General features: G+C 46.0%; 1 protein-coding gene across 1 annotated transcript in view; it reads left to right on the forward strand.

The window, feature by feature from the left end:
* TBCA (tubulin folding cofactor A) overlaps nt 1-5,243 on the forward strand; it is a 44,617-nt gene extending 39,374 nt beyond the window's left edge. Inside the window, exons 3-4 of the mRNA XM_066602847.1 lie at nt 2,343-2,429; nt 5,015-5,243. Of these exons, the coding sequence (XP_066458944.1) occupies nt 2,343-2,429; nt 5,015-5,095 (168 nt within the window). The 3' untranslated portion in view covers nt 5,096-5,243. The remainder of the gene's footprint in view (nt 1-2,342; nt 2,430-5,014) is intronic.
* The last annotated feature ends 12,470 nt before the right edge of the window (nt 5,244-17,713 follow it).

The raw sequence follows: 17,713 nt of genomic DNA on the forward strand, positions 1-17,713 counted from the left end.
ATTAACCAAAAGATGTAGGCGATTTTTATGCAACCAGCTGATCCCATTCTGGGTGAAAGGGCGAAAAGCAACAGAAAGAGTTTATTTTAAGTAAACTTTTCAAGCTCCGGCTGCGCCTCCAGTCACTGACAGGGCATGGACATATACATCCATCAATCCGCTGTCAGTGCTCATGGGGAGAATGACTCTTCCTCTTTTAAAGTGTGCATAAAATTATTTCGATATTTTCTTTTTCAGGACGGACTGTAGCTCAAGGTTCACAGTGGGGAGTGTATTTTAAGATAATAGTGTGGCACATGTTTGCCACTCCGAGCAGCAACGTTTCAGAAATTAGTAACCTAGTATTACAATAGCATTGTTCGGATTGCATTGTAGCATAATTGTAGGTTTTTGTCATTTAAAGGGCTTGTACCAAGATTGACTTTTAACGTCTCTCCATAGGATAGCCCCACTGAGAGCCCCACCGATCCCGAAAACAAGGCCTGGCTCCGCTTCACTGCACACTACGCAGAGAGGGGGATAGAGCAATGGGCGCATGCATAGTTGCCACTCCATTCATTTTCAGTGGGACTGCCAGAGATGGCGGAGCAGCAAGCGCTTGAGTATTTCCGTCAGCCCATTGAAATGAATGGAGCGGCGGCCACGCACGTGCAGCCATCACTGCATTCAATCTGACAACACTGCATGTGGTAGAAGCAGACCCACACTGACAGAAGAGGAGGACACGGCACCCCAGTTCTCAAGATTGGTGGGGCCTTGGTGGTCTTAGTAAACCCCTTAAAAGCATTTGTAAGGTCGCATACGCACATATAATGCGGGCATTAGAGTAATCTGAATGTCTTCAAAGAAGGTTTCGTCATCGATGCTAGATAGCCAGGGCCCAGACTTTAAAGAACTGCCAACAAGAACTGGTGTAGGATACTAAAAATGATGTAATTGAGGAAAAACACCCAGTGAAGGGGGATCTGAGGATGTAAATATCCTTATTGATGAGAGGGGACAGAGGACAATGTTAAAGGGGTTATGCAAAGATTGCAAGTTATCTCACTGCTGAGACCCCCGCCGATCTTGAGGTTGGGGTCCCATGTCTCCCCATCCTCCTTACTGTGGATTTAATGCACCCCTTGCAGTGAGGAGGAGACTAAATGAAGCGCTCGTCACGCAAGCGCTCCATTCACTTTCAATGGGGCTGCTTAGATACCCGAGCGGCACCGCTCAGATATTTCCATCAGCCACTTTGAAATGAATGTCTTGCACTCCCTTTATACTGATTTCAGTGTGTGGGTGTGGGGGATGGGGGATGGGGGGGTTGACACTTGTAGTAACAACTTTCAGTCTTGGTACAGCCCCTTTTAACAATCGTTCTGCCTAAAAGACACTACCGTCAAGAAAATTGTAGCCAAACACACTTTGTCAAAAAAAATCAAGAACCTAGAGAGAGTTGTCTTTTTGCTGCAAAACTCAGCATGCAGTTCCATCTCAGACAGATATGTAATGATTAGAGTTGTGGTGTGATGGAACATTCTTGCCACCTGAGCCCCTAAAAGTGGTTCTACCCTTGGCCTATAAAAAAGGCCATCAGAGACTACTTGTGTGTAATGGACCTCTTTTTTTAGCTGGTGTAGAGCTTGTTGACCACTAGACACCTCTACGACGTAGAGAACAGATTTCAGCCAGTCAACAGAGTCTGAGAGGGGTGCATTATTGGATTGTAAGAAGCTTGATGGTCAGATTGATGAATTGCCTGTCATCTGGGCCGTTCTTGCCTGACTGCTAGGAGGTGTTGCTGCCAGTGGATGTGTGAGGGCACACACAAGTTGACCGGGCTAAGGATGCCCTTGACAAACCACCAGTAGAGAGGATCATCTAGCAACGACCAGCAGCTCCAACTATTTGGCTGTTTGCTATCTAGAGTCAGGTGGTACTATTCTTACAGGACCGTACGTTGTTTGTTTGTTTGTTTTTTTTTAACCATTTCCAGCTGCTGGGCTGAGGGCCATTTTGTCCCACGGCCCCCATTTACTGCCTTTGACATCCACCCACTCCTCTGTTTTACAGAGTTTTTCTATGTGTCACTTTAACATGTCAGATTTCCAAAATTTTGCCTGGTTATTAAAGTGCAAACAGGGTTGACTAAGGGGTTAATAAAGTGTCCATTCAGTGTACATCTGCAGTGTAAACCTCCTCTGTAAGTAAATGAGAATAGGTGAAATGTTCCATCTGGTTGAGTCGTCCATGTGGTCCGAAGATTTTATTTAACATTTAATTTGATTTTAAAACCCTGTTCTTTGCAGCTGCTGCTCAGTTTGTTGGAATTTCATGTCATTATTTTTGCATTTCAGACTGAAATACTACAAGAATCGCGCATGATGATCCCTGATTGCCACCGCAGGCTAGAAGCAGCACATACAGATCTTACACAGCTCTTAGTAAGTACACATATGTCTGTGTCACTACTTCTTGCAGACCGCAGATGTCCTCATGTTAGAACTTGTAAACATAGGTTATACGGAATATAACACAATCTAGTTTAGAGCTGGAGTCTTATAAACAGTCAGCAAAGCAAGTTCTATCGGATGCTGGTGTAGATTATACACGTTACAGGCAATGTGTGAAGTGAGTCATTGTATAGAATGTCTAGGGAATCTATAGAATGCCAAAAATGGCATTTTAAAGTATGAAATAATGAATACTTCATACATTCCCTAGGCATAGAAGAATGAGCAAAACGCTAATGTCAACAGGCGGTTTTTCACTGCGTATTACACGTTGGACTTTCATTCTTCCATTGTGTAGACACAGCGTTTACATACGACAGAGAAATAAATCGTGGCATGCACTATTTCTATGTGTATGATACTGAGCCCTTCTATGGGTTATGTATGATACGCTGCCCCTACGCAGACATTGTGAGAGGGCAGCGTTTCGAAACGCATCCCTGCTCTGAACAGAGTGGGGAATTTGAAAATAAAAATCACACTATGCATGTTCGTGACGCCAGATTTCCGGACATATGTAGTGCATACTCAGCCCATACACTGTTTCTGCCGGTAGAGCAGAGGCTTCCCTCTCCCTGGGTACTCCATTTTTTTTCCCCCTACTCCAAAAGACATTTTTCCACACTTTGCCCCATCAGTCCCACTATCCAATCACCATTGTCTTCCAATTTCCTACAATCTAATTCTTATCCAAAGTGCACTACTGCAGTCCCACAAGTCAGCCACTACTGGACAGTGGTGCACAGGCTTCTTGCTGTCTTTACAGTGCCTACTCGCTGACTGCATGCAAGGCTGGACAGGTCTGGGTCTCTGCCTGCCTGTGTGATGCTGCTGCTGCTGCATGGTGTCAGGATATGGATCCTCTTCAGCACCCCACAGACAGTGCTCTATGCACTGCTGCCTGTCTTCCAACAGAAGAACCAATGTCTCCAGTAGTGCTGCTGGAGGTCATTAAAACAGGAGTCAGGACCCACTCAGCTACTCACCTCCCCTGGATACCACTGCTTCAAAAATCTGACTCACTTAGAGAGGGAGAGAGAAGAGCGCTCTATGAAGGCCCAGCGCTGCCGTGGCTGATTGCCTATCAAGCTAAACCTGTGGCATGGCTTGATACACAGCCTGTCAGATTGTGGTGTAATGTAATACCATGGTATTACGTTATACTGCAGGAGCGATCAAATAAAAAAGAATGTGAAAATGAGCTTTAAAAGTCACTTAATTTTTTCTAATAATTAATACATTAAAAGCTTAAAACAATTTATAATAACAAAACAAACAGTAAAGACATAATTGGTATCACTGCGTCTGTAAAAGCCTCAAAGTAATTTATCCCACGTGAACGTCATAAGGAAGAAAAAAAAATAATTAAAAAAAATATATATATATAATTAATTACGCATGTCAAAATTGCACTTTTTTGGTCGTCCCGTTTCCAAAAACCTTTTTTGTTAAAAGCGATTAAAAAGGTGTGTGTACTCCAAAATGGTACCAAAAGAAAGTATAGGAGTTCCCCAAAAAGCAATCCCTCACACAACTATGTCAATGGAAAAATAAAACAATTATGGCTGTTAGAAGATGGCCGCAGAAAATAAGGTATTTTGTTTTTTAAAAGTAGTACAACAAAAAAAAAAAACGATTAAAATTTGGTATGGTAGCAATCCTACTGACCCATAGAATAACGTTATGTGTTGTTTTTTTTTGCCACAGTGTATATGCCATAAACGCATGTCGTTGCTCCCCTGCCCCCTCTTTCCAGAGATGGTGGAATTTCATTTTTTTTATTCCATTTCACTCCACTTGTAACTTTTAAACCGTTTCTAGTACATTACATGCACATTAAGTAGTCACATTGGAAAATACAACTTGTCCCTCAAAAAGCAAGCTTGCAGACTGCTGCCTCGATGGATCAATGAGAGTTATGATTTTTTGAAAGTGGGGAGACAAAAATGAAAATGGATAAAAGGGTTGCGTCCTTAAGGGGTTAAATAGTATTTAGTATTTCATCATTTATACAGGTCTGGACAAGTCTTAAGTATTTGGTTGTTTTATATTGATGTCTATTGCTGGTGACTAATAAAATCAGTTTGGCACATGGAGTGGTATAACCGGCTTCTAGATTCGTTCATTTTCCATAATGCTGCTTGCATTAGGCAGTTTGATAAAGAGCTCTGTGGCCTAATGCACACCAAGCATGTGTTGGCATTTAATAAGTTTTAGTACCTTTTTGATGACTGCAGTGTTAGTTCTTGTAGTGGATGGGATTTGTTCTGTATCCAGGTCTCTCTAGCTCTCTAGTTCCTTCTTCTTTTTCCCCAATAATAGTGGCAAATTGCATTTATGTCTCTACAAACTCAAGTGCCACCCATTGTTAGCATAGTTTCACCATCTGGAAACTGTACGACAATGTGATTTACAATGTGGCAGTGACTCGTGCCCCAGTCCTAAGGGCAGAATACCGGGGCACGGGTCTGTTGTTCTTCCTCCATGCTTGGAGTAACCATCTTTCTCTCTTGTAGGAGAATGAAAAAGAATTAGAAGAGACAGAGGAATATAAAGATGCCCGTGCCATGCTGGACTCGGTGAAGTTAGAAGCATGAACACTCTCCAGTCTCTGTTTTTATGCCTTGATACCATTCCACTGTCCTGTCTAAAAATTGGGAAACTTGAATGCATTTCCAAAGCCTAAAAGGACATGATTCCAGTTGTGCAGCTTCAAGGATGTAGACAATAAATTGCTTTATCTTATATGGATATGTAGCCGTGTAATTACTGATTAGTCTAGTGGAAATGCCAACTTTCTGATTTCCTGCAATAAAGGGTTTGGGAGGAAGTGAGGTTGTATGATAAGTACTTCATGGGATGGGGATTAAAAGGTCTGAGGTGGCGTGTTATATGGGATTTACTTAAGGTGCTTTTACATGGAACAATTATCGTTTGGATTCCCACAATCCAGCGAGAATCTGAATGATAGTCGTTCAGTGTAAATGCATGCGCAACTCAACAATGAACGGAAGTCCTTCACTTCTTGTTCGTCGTCCAGTTTCTGCATGCAGAAAACCAAATGAGGTATCGTTCAGTGTAAACAGGCAGTCGTTCAATTATGGACAACTGCCTGTTTACTGTGAATGGGAGAGAGTGGGCCGGAACGATCCCCATCCCTCTCCGCCTCCATTCAGTCAGCGGTGCTCATTCTTGTGTAAAGGCACAGGAACGATTATCATTGGGCCGACCTCTCAGACATCTGTTGCCCAACAGATCGTCCCATGTAAAAGCACCCATGCTTAGTGGAGAAATAGCCACTTGCAACAAAGATCAAGTCAGCATGTCTAACACTTCGGTGCAAGTGCACAAACCTTTAATAGAAGGGAACTGGCGTATCTCAGGAACACACCATGTCACTGGCTTTATCAGTATACCCATCACATACCTGCTTTATCAGTGTTTGTGTACAGATCTGTGCATTTGTCCCCCTCTGAGGCTTGTGACTTGTAGCTACTCCTATATCCACCTCAATTCATATAACCATATGGACGTGTACGGCTATTTTAGCATTGACATTTGCAAAGTTTACTATCTTCCAAGCTTGCAACGACCACTCCTGGGTTTAGATAAATATCATAAGCTCATAAAGCTCATCGTTTGAGCGATAATCATTGCGTGTAAATGCTCCCATCTTTCACTCCACAGTTGAATGATGATTTTTTGGTGAGCATAAAATCCATCGTTCAGCCGTAGAGCTGATAGCAGGGACCACATGCTGTGTTCTCCACAGGGAGCGCTGATTACATTGTTCGTGTAACAATGACTTCAGTTCCTATTACCATCTGGGCATGTACCAAGTTTGCGAGGACCGCTCCTGGGTTTAGATAAATATCATAAACTCATAAAGTCTTTTAGAACACACAAACCCCATGTTCATTTGAAGTCTCAGAATATATTACTTACACAGTATTGCCTATCATTGTGTCTAGTGCCTCTTTATATGTGATACATGTACACTGTATGAGCTTTCTCTGATATACACTACCTGTTTACTGTCAGCCAGGAACAGATGATGGGAAATAAAATATTGCCTTCCTGTTGACTTTGTCTGCTGTCTAACAAACATAATTTGCACTGCTTACTCTTCTGGTGGCTGGGTGACAATGCTCGTAATAATTGATGCTCTCTCCGCTCATTCATCTTGCTCCAGTTATGTCTTCATTTTTCTTTTTCTATACAAACATCAGCCCCGAGTTGCTTATTGTAATAAATTCCAAATATATTAGCCTCCAAGTATAGTGACTTTAGTATTCCCTTATTTCATTGGGGAGTGGCCCCCATCCAGGCAGAAAAAAGGACCTCCAAGATCATATAGCGGATTTGAACGGATTTTCTGCTGTGAAAAAATCTGCACCAAATTTGTGTCAAAGCGCATACCGTTGGGTGTGGATCCACAGTAGATTTCCCTCCTTCGATTGAATTTAATTGAAAGAGTTAAATTTGCTGCAGATCTGAACCAAAATTTACATCAAAATCCACGTTTCCTGCGAATTTTGGTGCTTATCCACAGCAGATCTCACCCATTAAATTTGAGTTCCAATTGAACAGATGACGTCTGCTCTGGATCCGTACCATTTGGTGTGCATTTTTCAGCAGCAGAAAATCTGCAGTAAATTGGCTAATTGGTTAACCTCATTTTCCTGTCCGTGGGGCAATTGGGAAGAAATTCCAGGATTCCATTAGATTGGTCATGGGTCTGCAAGGCCTTTTACCCCCCAACTGTAAGCTAATAGAGGTTATCTGTCCAGGGTAAATTTTTTCAAGGAGCCACTGGAAAGCTTGAAAATATCCTCTTGTCCTCTGTGGCAGATCGCTATGCCTTTGAAAAACATGGGAGGAGGATTGCTAAAATGTGATCTGTAGCATCTGGAATCTTACCTCTTTATACCAACAATTCTCATACAGAGGCAGTTATCACTCACAACAGCACTGCAAAGTAAGGCAACAGTGAGCGCGTGTCAAAGGCATAATGGGCACCGCGAGACCAAATGTCCTTCAGCCAAGCGCCTGGAAAAGGTTCTGATAGGCACAGGGTTCTGTAGCGATGGCGCCACCTGTCTATGGATGGCGTTGAACGAAACAGTTGGAGCTGCTCGTGCTTGTTGGTGAGTCAGAAGATCCTCTTTACTGGTGGTCTGCCGAAGGTGTCCAAAGCCTGGTCGCCTTGTGTGTGTGTGCCCTCATACATCCACTGGTGCCAACACCTAAAAGGCCAGAACGGCCCAGGTGGTAGGCAATTCGTTGATATGACTATCCTGCTTCATTAACAAAGAGTGTAGATAACACAGGATCCACCATTGACAATAGGTGATCAGCTGTGACTAACTTTCCCTGCCTACAAAATGACCTCTGCACAGGTCACACAGAATGCTTCAAGCAATCTACCATACAAGTCAATTGGTCAGCTCCTGTCCATTATGTGAATGGCCCATGTAGCTGCTGTATAACATATCTCTAAATGCAAATTGGGAAAGATGGCCGCCCCCATAGTCCTGTATAGACAACAGAATTAAAAAAATCTTAAATAAAAAAACAGATTAGAAAAAGGTTAAGTGTTTCTCTCGTTTTAATTGATGAAAAAAATATGGTGATATAGTCACTCTAAGTCCTGTAAGTTTGAAACTGGATTCTCTATGGAACAGGCTTGGTCTTCCTGCATATGCCACAAATGCTCAATCGGATTGAGATCGGGACAATTTACTGGCAAAGTCATCTGTTTGAATTCTTTATCATATTCCTCAAGCCAACCCTGCACAATTGTTGCCATATAGCAGGACGCATTAACCTGCAAAAATAGTATGCTGTCATTAGGAAATACCATTGCAATTAAAGGATATAATTGATCTGCAATAGAGATGAGCGAGCATACTCGTCCGAGCTTGATGCTCGTTCGAGTATTAGCGTGTTCGAGATGCTCGTTACTCTAGGCGAGCACCACGCGATGTTCTAGTTACTTTCACTTTCATCTCTGAGACATTTGCGCGCTTTTCTTGCCAATAGAAAGACAGGGAAGGCATTGCAACTTCCTCCTGTGACGTTCCAACCCTATACCACCCCCCTGCAGTGAGTGGCTGGGGAGATCAGGTGTCACCCGAGTATTTAAATCTGCCCCGCCTGCGGCTCGCCACAGATGCATTCTGACATAGGTCAGGGACAGTGCTGCTGATGCTGCTGCTGCTATAGGGAGAGCGTTAGGAGTTATATTAGGCTTCAAGAACCCCAACGGTCCTTCTTAGGGCCACATCTGACCGTGTGCAGTACTGTTGAGGCTGCTTTTAGCAGTGTTGCACAATTTTATTTTTTTTTGTATATCGGGCGTGCAGAGCATTGCGTCCTCAGTCTGCAGTCATTGTACAGAGTATAGGGCCAGTACTGGTGAGGCAGGGACAGTGGTACAGGGGAAGAGATATACAGGCTATATAGGCAGTGGGCTTTTTCAAAAAAATTGGGGGAAAATACTATATTTGGGCTGCCTGTGACCGTCTTCAGTGTACTGCGTGTGCTGGAGGTAGTAGTCCTAATTAATACGCAGCTAAGCGTTACAGCAGGCTTGCGCGAAATTGTTTCCTGGCTCTGCTGTCTCCGTTACATCACCGCCGTCATCCCGCCAGAGGGAAACAGTATACATAATATACACTGCCTACAGTATCTGTCTGCTGTATTAGCTCAGCATTTAAAAAAATAGAAGCAAAATACTTAAGGCCTACTAGTGGCCTTTGGCTACTTGACTGCTTCTGCGCTGTGAATTCCACTAGCTCAGTCATACGCACCTACGTCTCAGTGCAGGCGTGCGCAAAATTGTTTCCTGGCTCTGTTGTGCGTTCCGTAAGTGAAGTCAGCCTCCAACCACAGGCCAATAAGCGGCACATTTAATTACAGCATTCTGTTTCTGCTCTACTCGTAATACACCATGCTGAGGGGTAGGGGTAGACCTAGAGGACGCGGAGGCCCAAGTCAGGGTGTGGGCACAGGCCGAGCTCCTGATCCAGGTGTATCGCAGCCGACTGCTGCGGGATTAGGAGAGAGGCAAGTTTCAGGGGTCCCCAGATTCATCTCACAATTAATGGGTCCACGCGGTAGACCTTTATTAGAAAATGAGCAGTGTGAGCAGGTCCTGTCGTGGATGGCAGAAAGTGCATCCAGCAATCTATCGACCACCCAGACTTCTACGCCGTCCACTGCTGCAACTCTGAATCCTCTCGCTGCTGCTCCTCCTTCCTCCCAGCCTCCTCACTCCATTACAATGACACATTCTGAGGAGCAGGCAGACTCCCAGGAACTGTTCTCAGGCCCCTGCCCAGAATGTGCAGCAATGGTTCCTCTCCCACCGGAGGAGTTTGTCGTGACCGATGCCCAACCTTTGGAAAGTTCCCGGGGTCCGGGGGATGAGGCTGGGGACTTCCAGCAATTGTCTCAAGAGCCTTCAGTGGGTGAGGAGGACGATGACGATGAGACACAGTTGTCTATCACTCAGGTAGTAGTAATTGCAGTAAGTCCGAGGGAGGAGCACACAGAGGATTCGGAGGAAGAGCAGCTGGACGATGAGGTGACTGACCCCACCTGGTTTGCTAAGCCTACTGAGGACAGGTCTTCAGAGGGGGAGGCAAGTGCAGCAGCAGGGCAGGTTGGAAGAGGAAGTGTGGTGGCCAGGGGTAGAGGCAGGGTCAGACCGAATAATCCACCAACTGTTTCCCAAAGCGCCCCCTCGCGCCATGCCGAGGTGCTCAAAGGTCGAGGTGCTCAAAGGTCTGGCAGCTTTTCACTGAGAGTGCAGACGACCGACGAACTGTGGTGTGCAAGGTTTGTCGCGCCAAGATCAGCCGTGGAGCCACCACCACCAGCCTCACCACCACCAGCATGCGCAGACATATAATGGCCAAGCACCCCACAAGGTGGGACGAAGGCCGTTCACTGCCTCCGGTTTGCACCACTGCCTCTCCCCCTGTGCCCCAACCTGCCACTGAGATCCAACCCCCCTCTCAGGACACAGGCACTACCGTCTCCCGGCCTGCACCCACACCCTCACCTCCGCTGTCCTCGGCCCCATCCAGCAATGTCTCTCAGCGCAGCGTCCAGCCGTCGCTAGCGCAAGTGTTTGAGCGCAAGCACAAGTACGCCGCCACGCACCCGCACGCTCAAGCGTTAAACGTGCACATAGCCAAATTGATCAGCCTGGAGATGCTGCCGTATAGGCTTGTGGAAACGGAGGCTTTCAAAAACATGATGGCGGCGGCGGCCCCACGCTACTCGGTTCCCGGTCGCCACTACTTTTCCCGATGTGCCGTCGCAGCCCTGCACGACCACGTCTCCCGCAACATTGTACGCGCCCTCACCAACGCGGTTACTGCCAAGGTCCACTTAACAACGGACACGTGGACAAGCACAGGCGGGCAGGGCCACTATATCTCCCTGATGGCACATTGGGTGAATTTAGTGGAGGCTGGGACCGAGTCAGAGCCTGGGACCGCTCACGCCCTACCCACCCCCAGAATTGGCGGGCCCCATCTCGGTGCTGGTATCTGCGGCAGTGTATGCTGCCTCCACTAAACCACCCTCCTCCTCCTACGCAACCTCTGTCTCGCAATCAAGATGTATCAGCAGCAGCACGTCGCCAGCAGTCGGTGTCGCGCAACACGGCAGCACAGCGGTGGGCAAGCGTCAGCAGGCCGTGCTGAAACTACTCAGCTTAGGAGAGAAGAGGCACACGGCCCACGAACTGCTGCAGGGTCTGACAGAGCAGACCGACCGCTGGCTTTCGCTGCTGAGCCTCCAACCGGGCATGGTCGTGTGTGACAACGGCCGCAACCTGGTGGCGGCTCTGCAGCTCGGCAGCCTCACGCACGTGCCATGCCTGGCCCACGTCTTTAATTTGGTGGTTCAGCGGTTTCTGAAAAGCTACCAACGCTTGTCAGACCTGCTCGGAAAGGTGCGCCGGCTCAGCGCACATTTCCGCAAGTCCAACACGGACGCTGCCACCCTGCGGACCCTGCAACATCGGTTTAATCTGCCAGTGCACCGACTGCTGTGCGAAGTGCCCACACGGTGGAACTCTACGCTCCACATGTTGGCCAGGCTCTATGAGCAGCGTAGAGCTATAGTGGAATACCAACTCCAATATGGGCGGCGTAGTGGGAGTCAGCCTCCTCAATTCTTTACAGAAGAGTGGGCCTGGTTGGCAGACATCTGCCAGGTCCTTGGAAACTTTGAGGAGTCTACCCAGATGGTGAGCGGCGATGCTGCAATCATTAGCGTCACCATTCCTCTGCTATGCCTCTTGAGAAGTTCCCTGCAAAACATAAAGGCAGACGCTTTGCGCTCGGAAACGGAGGCGGAGCAAGACAGTATGTCGCTGGATAGTCAGAGGACCCTCATGTCTATATCTCAGCGCGTTTTGGAGGGGGAGGAGCATGAGGAGGATGGGGAAGAGACAGCTTGGCCCACTGCTGAGGGTACCCATGCTGCTTGCTTGTCATCCTTTCAGCGTGTATGGCCTGAGGAGGAGGAGGAGGATCCTGAAAGTGATCTTCCTAGTGAGGACAGCCATGTGTTGCGTACAGGTACCCTGGCACACATGGCGGACTTCATGTTAGGATGCCTTTCTCGTGACCCTCGCGTTACACGCATTCTGGCCACTACGGATTACTGGGTGTACACACTGCTCGACCCACGGTATAAGGAGAACCTTTCCACTCTCATACCTGAAAAGGAAAGGGGTTTGAGAGTGATGCTATACCACAGGACCCTGGCGGACAAACTGATGGTAAAATTCCCATCCGACAGCGCTAGTGGCAGAAGGCGCAGTTCCGAGGGCCCGGTAGTAGGGGAGCCGCAGAGATCAGGCAGCATGTACAGAGCAGGCAGGGGAACACTCTCCAAGGCCTTTGCCAGCTTTATGGCTCCCCAGCAAGACTGTGTCACCGCTCCCCAGTCAAGGCTGAGTCGGCGGGAGCACTGTAAAAGGATGGTGAGGGAGTATGTAGCCGATCGCACGACCGTCCTCTGTGACGCCTCTGTCCCCTACAGCGGTACCTAAACAATACGTAGGCTGCACCCGCGGATGGAAACATCATTCTCTATCACCATCAAAAACGGGGACCTTTTAGCTTCATCAATCTGTGTATTTTATTCATCCTCCTCCTCCTGAAACCTCACGTAATCACGCTGAACGGGCAATTTTTCTTAGGCCCACAAGGCTCAGTCATATTACTTTAGTAAACAATGTTTATACGTTTCAATTCTCATTAAAGCGTTGAAACTTGCACCTGAACCAATTTTTATTTTAACTGGGCTGCCTACAGGCCTAGTTACAAATTAAGCCACATTAAGCAAAGCGATTAATGGGTTTCACCTGCCCTCTTGGTTGGGCATGGGCAATTTTTCTGAGGTACATTAGTACTGTTGGTACACCAATTTTTTTGGGCCCTCGCCTACAGTGTAATCCTAGTAATTTTTATGGGCTTCGCCTGCACTCATGGTACAGCAAGGTGTGTGGGGTTGGCCTACACTTTTGCTACATAAACATATTACCAGTCTGACTGGGGCATGCACTGTGGGCTGAAGCACACCTGTATTGTATGTGACGTTAGCTCTGCTGAGCAGGGCACTGCAATGTGATATATTTATGTACCGCCGATGGGTTCCAGGGAGCCATCCATGCTGTGGGTCCACAGGGACTTCACATTAGGGATTTGTACCTGCCAGTGTCCATGTATTAAAAACCCCGGTCAGACTGGGGCATGCAGTGTGGGCCGAAGCCCACCTGCATTTAATCGGTCGTTACCTCAGCTGTGATGGGCAATGCAATGGGATATATTTATGTACCGCCGGTGGCTTCCTGGGACCCACCCATGCTGTCGGTCCACACGGAGTTGTAACTGCATGTGTCCACTTCTAAAGAACCCCATTCTGACTGGGGCATGCAGTGTGGGCCGAAGCCCACCTGCATTAAACCTGACGTTACCTCAGCTGTGATGGGCAATGCAATGGGATATATTTATGAACCGCCGATGGGTTCCAGTGAGCCACCCATGCTGTGGGTCCACAGGGACTTCACATTAGGGATTTGTACCTGCCAGTGTCCATGTATTAAAAACCCCGGTCCGACTGGGGCATGCAGTGTGGGCCGAAGCCCACCTGCATTTAATCTGACGTTAGCTCTGCTGTCCAGGGCACTGCAATGGGATACATTTATGTACGCCGGTGGGTTCCAGGGAGCCACCCATGCTGTGGGTGCACACGGAATTCCCATTGCGGAGTTGTACCTGCCTGTGACTATTTATAAAAAACCCCGGTCTGACTGGGGCATGCAGACACCTTGACAGAATGAATAGTGTGTGGCACATGGGTTCCCCATTGTTATGCCCACGTGTGCAGCTCCTGATGGAGGTGGCACAGGATTGGATTTCTCATTGCTTCTGTATAGCATTGTGGGCTATCGCCCCGCCCCTTTTAATGAGGGTCGCTGCCTGGCCGTGCCAACCCTCTGCAATGTGTGCCTGCGGTTCCTCCTCATGGCAGACGCACTTATAAGTAGACATGAGGGTGGTGTGGCTATGAGGCCAGCGTGTGGCATGAGTGCAGCTGAAGGCTGCGCAGGGACACTTTGGTGTGCGCTGTGGACACTGGGTCGTGCGGGGGGGTTGGGCAGCATGTTACCCAGGAGAAGTGGCAGCGGAGTGTCATGCAGGCAGTGATTGTGCTTTGTTGGAGGTAGTGTGGTGCTTAGCTAAGGTATGCCTTGCTAATGAGGGTTTTTCAGAAGTAAAAATTGTTGGGGGGGGCACTCTTGCCGCTATTGTGGCTTAATAGTGGGACCTGGGAACCTGAAATGCAGCCCAACATGTAGCCCCTCGCCTGCCCTATTCGTTTGTGTCGTTTCCAGCACTTTCTTGGGTTTTGCAGATTTTCACAAATGAAAACCTTAGCGAACATCGGCCATATACAAAAATGCTCGGGTCGCCCATTGACTTCAATGGGGTTCGTTACTCGAAACGAACCCTCGAGCATCGCGAAAAGTTCGTCTCGAGTAACGAGCACCCGAGCATTTTGGTGCTCGCTCATCTCTAATCTGCAACAATTCCATGAAGAAGGAATTTTTTTTTAAACATAAATGTTTCCTGGTGGGCTGCATTGTGTATGTGTTAAATATGTCCAACGAAGATGGAGTTTTGGGATTTTGCCGTGCTGGAACATTTTGTTTTTCGAGTGTCTGACATCTTTGACAGCAGATGCCCACTCACAACAGCTGTGATCAGAGATAACCCTGATCACACTGTTAACCTATTATATGCCCCGATTGGTGTTTGGGGGTCTTGAAAAGCTGCCATCCTCATGATGAGATTGTAGGGAGCCATCTGAAGGTCTCCAGTGCTGGCATCAATGATCGCTTATCAAGACGTGCCTGTTTTTGATCAGAATATAGTAGTATTGCATTGTACTATATGAGCAATCAAACTATCACAAGTTCAAGTCTGTTATGAGGACTAAAAAAAATGTAAATAAGTAAAATTAAGTTGTTTTTTTAAATTATTATAAACCTTTTTAAAATGTTAAGTTTATAAAAACCCTTTCCCATTCGTCACATTAAAAGATAAAAAACTAAATTTAAAAGTGGTATCGCTGTGTTTGTAAAAGTCTAAATATCAATCCCGCACACTGAGGTCCATCAGAAAAAATATATACGCAGTGTTACAATTGCACTTTTTTTGGCTTACCCACCTCTGAGAAAAATGGAATAAAAAGCGATCAAAAAGCCATATGTACCTCCAAAATGGATTCAAAAGCTACAGGTCACACTGCAAATAGCCAGCCCTCACATTACCCCATTGACGAAAATATATAAAAAGTTATGAGGGACAAAAGATTGAGACAGAAAGCAAATTTGCTTTAAGCAGTACTGGATTAAAAAAAACATAAATTTTGTATCGCCGTAATCGTATTGACCCACTGGGAAAAAAAATGCTTATTGTGAACTGTGCAGTTGTTTTTTTGTTTTTTTAATTTAATTTTATTTTCATTTTGCTCCACTTAGAAATTTATTTTTGCAGTACTTTAAATGGTTTTATAGAAAACTGACTCATCCAGCAAAAACAAGCCCTCATATAGCTGTCACCAGAAAAATAAAAAGGTTATGATTTTTTTTAAACTGGGGAAGAAAAAATGAAAGCAACAAAAACAAGGCTGTAGTAGGAAGGCCTTAAATACCTCAAATGGCACAAAAAATGTGTATACTTCAAGAACAGAGCATGCATATACAGATTGATTGTTTCTTTTTAAAACCGTAGACCCTAAACTGGAACTGGTCTCCCGTATACGGCTAGAAGGGCCTCCATGGGTCTGGAAAAAGGTTTCAGTTATGTTTTACAACCTGACTGCAGGCATTCTGGTACAGATGCTTTCAGGCCAGTGATAGATCTGGATTTTTTGTAGTATTATTCTATAGTTTCTATAGAATAACTTGATTTACAAATGATTATTACTATACTCTGGAGAGATAAAGTAGCTACTTCTATTCAAACCAAATAGCTTGTGACTTGCTTCATCTACAGTGCATTTGAAGAGACTTTCAAGCCACTCGATATATTCCTATATTAAGGGATCTTACAGCATTTTTTAGTTAGAGTGAAAAAGTCTAACTGTATCTCCTTGGCCTTATAAAGACAAGGTAACTTTATGCCAAATGTGCTTTATGTGGTTCGGGTGAGGGTTCTTCCACACTAATCTCAGCAAACTATTTTTCCTAAAACTTGCTTTATCCAAAGGGTGTTTTCATGCTGCACTCCGACAGAGCCTTTTTTTTTATTTACTGCCATATAGTTCAGAGGTGGCTCCAGGTTTATGTAGGCCCTCGGACAATGGAGTCCTAGTGGGCCTCTCTTTCTATCTCTGCATCGGCCATGATGGAAGAACGCTTACAATGAGCCAACCTCTCAGCCATGATGTCACCAACCTTTGTATGCCTCCTTTTTCCCCCTTACATGTTAGCTTTTGTCCTCTGTCCTTGCCCCATTTTGCCTCCTTCCTTTTTCAGAGGAAGGAGGTTCCCTTCCTCTTCTGGGCCCCTGCACTGTAAGCCACCCTAGATGCAGTAGGCCACAGCATCTGCTTATGTATGCTGGGTGTCGGCGCCAGCCCTAATAAAGTTGTACATACCATGCTTTACACTGTCAGAGTAAGCTCTAGGAATAAGGATTTCCTTTTTGGTAATAACAGGCACAGCATAAATTCGGAAGATCAGTGTGTTTCAGCAAATATCTTCACCCATTCCAATTGGACCATCAACATACAGAGAGAAACAACAATCATATGAAGAACATATTTTAGGGCCTTGTGGAAACCTGCGTTAGTACTTCAAAAACTAACTAATAGGAAAAAATGCTAATAAGAGACACAAAAAATAATACAAAGAGGGCATAGTACCTATCAGACATTGATCTCAAAATGTAATTTGTTTCAATATCCCTTCAAATAAATTTAGTATTAATTAAAGCTTGCATGTTTATGCAAGTCACCTTTAAGGCTCCTTTTACATATTTTTACATGTATATATTTTTACATTCGCTCGGGCATGCCATTAAATCGCATAAATGGACATTTTTCCGCGATCAAGTCCTGAGTTAATTAGCGTTTTCTTATCCAATCACACGGCTGGGTGCAATTTTTTAGCGAAAAAATACTTTACAGCCCGGAAATCCCTTATTCGGCATAAATCCTTGGAATAACTTCAAATGCCTAAATAGAGGCACCTGTAAGCTTTTCGCAGCAGTGGACGCTGCTAAACTGCCTCCCCTCCTTTTTTCTTCCAGCTCACACAGGAGTCTATGGGAGCCGTCACCGTATATCAGTCGAAAGAACCAGAACTATCTTTTTACCCAGCGTATAATAGCAGGCAGGGATTTCAGTTGTGTATGTTTTATTTTTTACAGTGCGACCGTTTTTACGCACCGCATATTCACCCATGTGAACGAATGCATTGGAATTAGAGATGAGCGAACGTGCTCGGCCACGCCCCTTTTTCGCCCGAATACCGTGATTTCCGAGTACTTCCGTACTCGGGCGAAAATATTCGGGGGGCGCCGTGGCGGCACGGGGGGTAGCAGTGGGGAGTGGGGGGGGGGGAGAGAGAGAGGGCTCCCCCCTGTTCCCCGCTGCTACCCCCCGCACCGCCACGCCTC

The sequence above is a fragment of the Eleutherodactylus coqui genome, chromosome 5 (genome assembly GCF_035609145.1).
Source record: "Eleutherodactylus coqui strain aEleCoq1 chromosome 5, aEleCoq1.hap1, whole genome shotgun sequence".
NCBI classification, from domain to species: domain Eukaryota; kingdom Metazoa; phylum Chordata; class Amphibia; order Anura; family Eleutherodactylidae; genus Eleutherodactylus; species Eleutherodactylus coqui.